Below are 10,539 nucleotides of genomic sequence, written 5' to 3'. Positions count from 1 at the left end.
AACTATATATATAAAATTTATATATATCACAAACAAAATTTTTTCTTGGTCAGTTGGTGTTTTGGCCTGTCCCGGGGGATATTTGGAGTGCTGATTTAGAAAATTGCATTGGATAAGAGCCATCAGTTCTAGTTTCTTAGATATAGTGGTGTTCAACTATATTTTCAGCTATTGAATTCAACTAATTCATTATCCTAGTTTTAAGTATGAGAAGAATTCAGACCCCCAAATTACAGGATAGACAAAATGTAAAAAATATTTGAAAAAAATTAGGTATTAAGGGAAGCTGTATCTGGACCCATGATGGTTAGTGGGTTACGCATTGAGCTACCAATCATAAAGTCAGGGGTTCAAACCCACCAGTAGCTCTGCAACCTTTAAAAGATTTAAAGGTTTGGAAACCCCAGGTAGCAGTTCCTCTGTCCTGTCGGGTCACTGTGAGTCAGAATCAATTAGATGGCAGCACGTTTGTTTTTTTGTTTTGTTTTGTTTTTGGGGGGTATGGGAGGATGTTCAGTATACACGGGGACTACAAGTTGAATACAAAGCCACACAACACAGCTTGAGAAGACTGAAAAATAAAGAATATTGAAAGGGTACATATATGGAAGATGTGAGGGCAATTTAAGCTAAAAATGCAAAATTCCATAGGCATTTTCATTAATAATTTGAAAATCTATGTTTTTCTTCTTCCAGTTAGGCAGAACACATTTCAGATAATATTTTACCATATAAAAGTCAAGGGATCATTCATGCTCAATGTTTCAGAGGTGAGGTTGACTCCACTTCTTTTAGAATTTAGAAGGAAAATTCTAGCTTTTCATTTAAGAGTTTCTGTGCCCAGGTGGGATAGTTGTGCCATCTTATAACAAGACTGAAACTTGTCATTTTAATAGAGGAGTTTGAACTCTAACAGACTCAAATTGGGTTTCAGAACATCTGTCTCTCTATTTACTGTACAAGTTCACTACCAGTCAGGGAATTATGACTCCTAGTGACTCTAAAGGACAGAATGGAACTTCCACTGTGGGTTTGTGAGGCTATAAATCTCCATGGGACCAGAAGTTTTGTCTTTCTCTTGAGGAGCAGCTGGTGAGCTCCAATAGCTGACCTTGTGGTTAGCAGTCAAGCACATATCCCACTATGCCTGATGTAGTTCTATAATTGTCAATTTGAGAGGATGATGAGTGAAGGGGTAGAGTCTAGTCTGTTGATTGGATCATAGCCAGTGAGGCTTCTGTGTGGGCATGGCCTTCTCCTGAGAATTCTGGGAAATCTGGTATTTCCTCCTTGGAAATAAGAGACTCTCTGCTCACACCCTGGGAGACAGAGCAGCTGACAAGACACATGGACCCACCCACCCACTCAACCAGCGCTGAGATGTTTCCAATGACACTGGATCCAAAGACTTTCTACCCACTGACCTGTGATTGTCTACATTCGGCATCATTGCATGTGTTTTGTGAGTCTGAAGAGGACTTTCTCAATTGGTATCAGACATACGGGTTACTGTCGGACTTATGGACTTGAACTGGATTGAGTTGGGATGCTTTCTCCATGTTTAATTGCTCTTGTATATAAATCCCTTTCTTATACACATATGTATGTCCATGGATTTGTTTCTCTAGTCTACCTGGACTGACACAATGCCATAAAGCTTCCTGATTTATTGTACAGTAACTCTTATTTCTGGCCCCTTTTAAAGATAACAAATTGGAATTGTCTGCTATTCACTTCCTAAAACACATGAAGTGATACATGGAGAAAATTCCAAGTTCACATAATTTTCTCAATTCAAATATATTTTGGGATCAAAGGACACCATATAAAGTATAATTTAACCTCAATATTTAGTACAACAAACTACTTTAACAAGAAGAATCAAACTACCTTGTGTGATCCACTGATGACAGGTAGAAAACTCGAATATGGTGAGGGGAAAATCATCTGTGATAGATAGGTTTATTGTGCCAACATGGCCAATGAACACACGTGGGATTAATTGAAGGGCAGAGAGATAATTGGCTCTCATTTCTTGTCTCTTGCTCTTTGATGATCAGACCAGTGAAGCTGCCTTAGCTTACTCTGTGCTTCAATTTGCAAGCTACACTACCTGTGGGACACCTAACCCATGGACTGTGTCACTGTAGTCTGAGGTTCCTTCAAGATCTGCTTCGCCACGCTACTGCAGTATACATCGATTGAGCTGGGGACTGTTGGACCCTGTCAACTAGCTGACTGTTGGTGACCTGCCTTGCTGTTTGCTGCCTGTGGCTGGATAGCCTGACTTGCTCTACAGTGGACTACCCGGATGCAGCCATCAAGGCTTGAAGGACTGCCAGTGTATTAGCTGTCTCACAGAAGTGAGTTGCACTGAGCCATTTGTACTGCTTTATAGATTAACTGTTTATTTCATATATTTATGATATGTGTGTATAAATATATATAAAATAAAGTGATCAGACGTCCCACTTATTAACAATTTTTCCGGCGTCCCACAGCATTTTTAAAAAGTCCCGATTTTTGGAAAGAATGCACGACAAGCTAGGGTATACGGTTTTCTGCTGCCACGTGGCTATTTTGCCAGGATATGAGTTTTATCAATGGTGTCCCGCTTTTGTCCCACTTTACCAATGTTAAAATGTGGTCACCTTAATATAAAATCATTAGTGTCCTGGTTTTGTTTCTCTAGAGAACCCTGTCTAACATACCATCAGAGCATAAATTATGAACACCCAATTTGTGGAGGGCTAAAGGGGATGGTGAGAGCCCAAAACCCATCTGGAAAGTTTCTGGTCAGACTGAGCCACTGCCAGATCCACTGTAGCCAGCCACAGGCAAGAGTCTTGATCATCCTTACTATCAGGCAGAGACCATTGTAATCTTGATTATGTTGGGTTGAACTCAACACTTGGTCACTTAACCACCCTATAGACGTGACCTGAATTTGTTCTGAGTGCAAGTATCTCTTACTGGCTCAATGACAGAAATTTCTTCCGTGGCTTTTTGATTATGGTTGGGAGTCTTTTCCATATTATGCATTATTAGCATTTTTGTCTGTATACTAGTTTTATCCTTGCCACCTTAGCGTGATTTTTTTCATATTGTTTTCTGTTGGGTCTGTGAAGCACAGGAGGAGTGGATGCATAATTATAATAAAAGATACCAGGGGATATAGGGAATGCAGGGATGGGGGGGCGACAGAGATAGGGAGGATAGAGGATCAGGAGTAACTAATGAAGATGAGAGCGGAAATGGAGCACTAGAAGGGATTGTGATTGCAAAAACTCACAGGTGATTTAACCATAGTGGAGAGGGAATGCTCTAAAATTGATGTGGGTGATTGTACAATTCCCTGTAATATGATTGAATTATTGAACTATTAAATTATATGATATGTAAATTACTTGTCAATAAAACTGTTGGGGGGAAAAATCCTGACATTTTTATGCGCGAGCAGAGTGAAGAGTGGTATATGGCCTTTGTTCTGTATCTCAAAACTAGAGCTGATAGGTGGAAGCTATTGCCATTATTGGAATCAGCAGGTCAAATATACCCTGAAACAAGCCTAAAATTTGAGGCACCAAAATATGTGTTGGCCAAATTTGCAATTCTAATTTTCAAAGGCAGGATAAAGTCAGCTTCACTCTTTCCTTCTCCTTGAAACAAAAACTAAAGAAACAGAAAAATAAAGGGATAAATAAATTTAAAGGTATGATAATAAATGTAAAGAAGGGGGGAAATATGAAAAATATCATTAAAAGTCTCTGGGAAACTACGTCATTCTTACACTGATAAAATTTTATTAAATCTTGTTTCTTCTGGAGAACACAAGCATTCAAAAGAGATGGCATAATTACACAACGTCATGGTCACTTTATTTTCTAATAAAGTGAGAAATGTAGCCTTAGCAGAAATTACTTTTTAAGTGGTGAGATTGACAAAAAAAATAAATAAACCCACTACCATGGAGTTGATTCTAATTCATAGCAACCCTACAGGACAGACTAGAACTGCTCTGCAGGGTTTCTGAGACAGGAAAGATTTTCAGGAGCAGAAAACATCCTCTTTCTCCTGAGGAGAGGCTGGTGATAATATTGCTTGACTTTGTGACTAACAGTCCGATGCATAGCCTCCTGTCATAGTAAACCATATGGTGGTCCAATACGAAATTCCCATGTGTTCATTTCAGTTTAGCCTATAATTTCAATCTTTATGCATTACATTGCATTTTAATACTGTCGATTTCCCTAGATTCATACACTGTATATTCCATGTTTCAATTATTAGGGATGTATACAGCTGTTTTTTCTCATTTGCAAATGAAGTTTCCAAAAGTTTTAGCTCCATCCACATCACTAAGTAAACTCTGCTTTGTGTAGGAAACTGTTTTCCAGTCCTATTTTTGAGTGCCTTCCAACCTTAGGGATTTATCTTCCAGCATGATGTCAGACAATGTTCTGTTGCCATGTATCAGGGTTTCCGTGACTAAATCCTCAGATGTCGCTTCTACCTTCTTCCTAGTCTATTAGTTTGAAACCTAAAGATGGTTGGTTTGAACCCGCAAGTGCTGTACACAAGAAAACACCGGACGTTCTGTAATCTCACAAAGATTACATCCTCGGAAATCCTCGGGGGCTCTTTGACTGGTCCTATGGGGTCTCCAGGAGTCCGAAGCAGGTAGATAGCTCACAATAACAATACCACCATAGCACAGAAGCAATATCTCCAAAGAGTAAAGGTAACCAATTAGAATATGATGGAAATCTGTGTCTGTAGAAAGCTACATATGTATTTTATTTGTATTGTGTGGCAATATTCATAAACACCCAAAAGGAGTAAATTATAACTTTTCCTGATAATTACTCTGGAGTTCAAAATCATTTGTTTTCCGAATGAGGAATAATCTAAAGGGAAAACACCCAAAATGACCTCAAAAGCCTCCATTCCATCAGTCAGGCTTCATTTCAATGGAGATATTTGTAAAGATAATTAAGACAGACAATATAGGAAGTATAGAATGAAAAAATAAATACTGTTAGCAATGATGACATTGCACCAATAACATAACTAACCAAGAAGTGAGAGTTTGTCATGTAGTGTAAATTTCTCATCTCATTGGAGACTCTGTGAAGCTAACAAATATTATATAGGTAAATTTTTAGAAGAAGGAGAATTAAATATTTGGTCTTACAAGAATAACAATAAAATCGACAATGATTAAGTTCCAGAACAGAAACAAAAGTATATTCTGTTAACTTTTTAAACTGAGAATCAACTGATAGGGACCTTCCAAGCAATAATCCTCCAAATGGAGTTTTTCTGGAACTAAATATAGAGATAACCTCAAAGAAGAAATAAAAGAAAGTCACAAAATATCCAAGTTATCAAAGAGAATCTACCCCTTTATGTACACTCTAATATATAATATACTATCGGTAGATATTAAAAGATGAATTGAGTTTGCTGTCTCATAGCTGTGTAAGAAAATATTGCTGTTCACTGGAAATACCCAAAGAATTATAAATGGCCATGGTTAATGGTTAATGTAAATTAGTCAAATGGATCAGGACAAAATTTTTTACATGTGATAACATGTATGTAGGTGAGTAAGTGGAGACAGATAGACAGAGATAAAATAAACAAAGGATAAAATATATGGGATAATAATAATGGGTGCCCTGGGAGAAAGAATATGCAAATGTTCTCTGTATTATTTTTATTCTTATAATATGTAAGATTAGAAGTATTGCCATGTTTTAGGAAAAAAGCATTACATGTAAAAAATGAATTTAAAAATTAAATGAGAAAAAAAGACAAAATATATTTCTTACATTATTGTCAAATGATTTGTTTTATTAATAGAAATGAATTAAAAATAAATGCTTATCAATGAAAGAAAGAGTAAACAAATCATTTAAAGCAAAAGCTAGTGAAATGTGTTGATATAAAACAGTAAAAATATTTAAACAATGAAAGAGATGTAATGGTATTGTGCAGCAAGCTCGCATTTGTATTATTTTCAAAAGCCTAAATAGATACACACACACACACACACACACACACACATTTTTATATGCAGGAATAGGTTCTCAAAAACACACAACACATTCCACATGTGTGGAAATTGTAGCATGGTGCATTTTTCTTAATTTACTATTTAAATTTGGCACCAGGTGCAATTATAATGCAATCTTTTAAAAATACATTTTAAAATACAAAAGTATTTAATGTAATATGCTGCAAGGAATATTTATAAATACTCAAATGAATATTTACAATATAACAATTGATTTTCCTTTAAAAAGTAGAATAAAGATAGCATATTCATTCACAAAAATGCTCCAGAATTAGATCCAAATCATCTTTTTTTGACAAATACCTTATCTTCCAATTTTTTAACTTTTCTTTACGACTATGAGCTTTCCAGATGTAAATGTAAAACTCTCCCGGCCCACTTTTTCCTTTTAACCAAGGATGTGAATCACAATATAACTAATGTAGGGTGGATCCTGCTTGTGGTGTCCTGGTGTTTACTGCCCCACCTCACACCATCCTCACTTTAGTACCGAGGAAGCACATTTGCTAGGAGCCCTGGTGGTGTAGTAGGCTACCTACTGGGCTGCGAATTGCAATGTCGGCAGATCAAACCCACCAGCTGCAGGAGAGAGAGAAGACTGCTCCTGGAAGGATTTATGACCCTGGAAACCTGATGTAGGGTCAATGTGAATCTCAACCGGCCCAATGGCAGTGCGTTTGGTTTGGGGTTTGGCAGAGCAGTACTGACCGAAAGGTTAGGGCTTCAAAGCCACTATAGTTGCCCCCTGGGGAAAAGATATGGCAATCTCTGTAAGGATGAACCATTACCATCGAGCTGACTCCCTGTGGGCCAGTTCTCCTCTGCCCTGGCGATTCACTCTGACTTAGAATAGATGCCACAGCGTTATGTGGGGCGTTTGTCTTTATCACTTTGCTTTTTGGTTTATTTGATCTCGATAACCTCACTGTTTATGTGAATCAGATGTGTACATTCTCCTGACAAAGGTACACTCACCATCCCTTATTTACTGGTACACATGGCATGTGATGTAATTGCCCCTCAGTTACGAACAGTGAGTAAACAGGCTTAGGAGTTCCTGCTGATGCAAAGAGTTGATAAGTTCGACTACTGAGCTAAAGCTTGGAGATTCCAGTCCTTCCCAAAGAGCTGGTGACCTATTTCTAAGACACAGCCCCGAAAAACTCTGGAGTACAGTTCTACTCTGACACACATGCGGTCACCATGAATCAGAATCAACGAAACAGCCACTGGAAGAAAGAAAGAAAAAAAAGGTTTAGCGTCAGGCCTTCGGCGAAGTGTGTTGATGTACTGCTATTTTTGCCTCGCCATTGTTCATTTTCAATAGCCAGCACTCTATTTCTTGGCCAGAGGAGTGGTCTCAGTATAAATTTCAACCTTCCTAGCCATCTGAAATTTCCAGAAATTAGCACTTTGCAGCAGTAGCTTTCAACCAAAGACCAATTTAGATAAGCATCCCCAAGCCCCTTTACCCCTCTAATGGGATTACTCAGATGCAGGTTTTTGGTTTTTACCCTGTAGCCCAGCTATTTCTAGGGGAATTAGGACCCGGTGGCTGACAGCATTGCCCATGGCATTGCAGTAAAATAATCATCCAAGAAATAGCTTACTCCACATCACCCTGAAGGTAACTCCCAGAGAGACAAAGTCAATTATAGTTTTCAGATTTTCAGGACTATGTGTCCTTATAACACCACTACCAAAAGAAAACTAGGAAACTCACACCAGAGTGGGTGAATGCCTTTCTATCCTCACTTCCCAATTCCCCTACTCAGATTTGTGTACTCAACACAAATACACTACTCAACTAAAATACCTGCACTTGAATCCTTATCTCAAAGTTTGATTCTGGGGGAAAGTCAAATAAATGCAGCTGGCATTAGGAATGTCTTTAGGAATCTTCTCCTTGGGATGGGATTCTGGAATCAGGTCACTAACCAGCAAGGGCAACAAAAGTCTGTTGAGGGTAGGAGTGGGGTGATCAATACAACTGGCTTTCTGAGTCTCACAGTTATGAGACTCATCTATAGTGAATGGGATAGGGAATAGGTGAAAGGTGTGCTTCCGCTTATCCACTTATCCCTACCTAGCATGTGGGAGATACGGGCAGCAATGGTAACTAATGGACTATGAAGTTGGCTGTTAAATGTCATTGACATGATAAAAGTAACAAAATACAACAGATTCAGGTCATCCAGGCCTCTCTGAGTTTTAGAGGAAACAGATTTCACAGCTAATAATATTACTCCAGCAAATATACCAAATAACGCCTGAAGTTGATGCAGTGCTAGAACGGGCTCTATAATAAGTTCTAGTTATGAAGCAAGCAGACCTGCTACCTGGGGAACATGATCCAACAGACTTTGTGATATGGAAGGTAGTAGTAATGGGAATATAAGCAGTATGGTGCTTATTTCAAGCCTCAATGGAAAAATAATAGTGCAGGGTCGGCACTGTACCATTTGTATCAGAGAGTTTATGGCAGTGGTTCTCAACCTTCTTAATGCCGTGACCCTTTAATACAGTTCCTCATGTTGTGGTGACCCCCCAACCATAAAATTATTTTCATTTCAACTTCATAACTGCAATTTTGCTACTGTTATGAATTGGGCAACCCCTGTGAAAGATTGAGAATTGCTGGTTTAAGGTATTTTGAGAAGCAGTCTTGTCTGTTTCTGGGCACTGGCAAAGAAGGAACTCTTGGACATGAGGCACCACATGGCCTTGCATCCAGATTCACTCCTAATGAACCTAGTTCTCTTAAATCCTAAAATAAATTAGGGCAAACTCAGTAGCAATATCTAATAGGATGGAAACAGCCTATCTGGATTGAGCCCAAGCTCCACATATCAACAGAACACAAAAGCCACTGCAATCCCATTGATTCTGAATCTTAGCCACCCTACAGGACAAAGTAGAATGAAGCCTTAGGGTCCTCGAGACTATAAATCTTCACAGGAGCAGGCAGCCTCATCTTTCACCCCAAATGTAGCTGGTGGGTTTAAACCACCAACTTGCAGTTAACAGGCCAACATCTAACTCCAACTCAAATGTGTGTGAATAAAACCCCTCCACGTCCACCTCCAAACACTTCCATTAAAGTCATCGATGTTAGCAGATTGGTGTATATTCTTTTCTAGTTCTCTTACACATCGTGTAGGGTTCTCCATTTTTCAAATGTGAGCAGTGATGGAAATTGATATTCAGCTTGACTTGTCAACCAAACAATGACTGTCCCCAACAGCTCTCTCCAGATCAATCATTCTTCACATTTGTGGCACATTTGTGAAATAACTCACAAAAATGTCTCTTTTGTCTACCTTTCAGACAAGGTTTTTCTTTCAAACTTCCTCCTGAATGCATCTTTCACCTCCTTATTTCTCAGACTGTAGACAAGGGGGTTCAACATGGGGATCACCACAGTGTAAAACAGGGATACCACTTTATTGAGACCCAGGGAGGAACTTGAGTTAGGCCGAACATAAATAAAGAAAAGCGTCCCATATAGGATAGACACGACTGCCAAGTGGGAAGAGCAAGTGGAGAAGGCTTTCTGCCTCCCATCGGCAGACTTCATCTGCAAGATGGTCAACAGGATACAAACATAGGAGGCTGTAATGATCAGGCCACTAAGTACTCCGACAGCTCCAGCCAAGATGCAAAACACCAACTTATTGTTCCAGGTATCTACACATGCCAGAGAAAGCAGTGGGAAAATGTCACAGAAGAAGTGATTGATGACATTTGGACCACAGAAAGGTAAGCAAAACGTCAATGTGGTATGGGTCATGGTGCTAATAAGAGCCATGGCATAAGGCCCTACCACCAGCTGCACACAGACCGGCTGGGACATAATGAGTGTGTATAGCAAAGGCTTGCAGATGGCCACATACCTATCGTATGCCATGGAAGCCAGGAGAAAACATTCCATTGCCACAAAGAGTCCAAAGAACCACATCTGTGCAGCGCAACCTAGAAAAGAGATGCCTTTTTTCTCCACAAAGATATCACACAGCATTTTGGGGGCAATAGAAGAAGATGAGCAAATATCTACAAAGGACAAGTGGCTAAGAAAAAAGTACATAGGAGTGTGAAGTCTGGAGTCAGTCCATATTAGGGTGATCATTCCCAGGTTAGCCCACAGTGTGACCAGGTACACAGAGAGAGACATGATGAAGAGAATGATCTCCTGACGGAGTTGACCTGTGAGGCCCAGGAAACGGAATTCAGTCACTGTTGTCTGATTCTTATCTTCCATCAGTTGGTTGTAATCTGTTATAACAAATGAAAAGATCGTTTGGTTATAAAATAACAGTCATGAACAGTTACAAATATTCTTAAGCCAATGATAGGTTGTTTAAAACAGATCTAAGAAAGCTAATCATTAAAATACTGTTGAACTGGAAAACAATATTCCTGGATATTAGTTCTGGGTAGTTGTGCTAGCATCCTTTGCAGAA

At 39.0% G+C, this 10,539-nt stretch overlaps 1 protein-coding gene across 1 annotated transcript; it reads right to left on the bottom strand.

Moving 5' to 3' along the window:
• Positions 1-9,395: 9,395 nt before the first annotated feature.
• On the bottom strand, positions 9,396-10,337 carry LOC101640858 (olfactory receptor 5G3-like). Its single transcript, XM_004714954.1, has one exon. It carries the CDS (start codon positions 10,335-10,337, stop codon positions 9,396-9,398), a length of 942 nt encoding a protein of 313 aa, XP_004715011.1.
• Positions 10,338-10,539: the final 202 nt, after the last annotated feature.

This window comes from Echinops telfairi, unplaced genomic scaffold, assembly GCF_000313985.2.
Source record: "Echinops telfairi isolate 266 unplaced genomic scaffold, ASM31398v2 ScPeMD7_7416;HRSCAF=8454, whole genome shotgun sequence".
Taxonomy (NCBI): domain Eukaryota; kingdom Metazoa; phylum Chordata; class Mammalia; order Afrosoricida; family Tenrecidae; genus Echinops; species Echinops telfairi.
The sequence above is the reverse complement of the archived record's forward strand: the minus strand, read 5'-3'. Positions and strand labels throughout refer to the sequence as shown.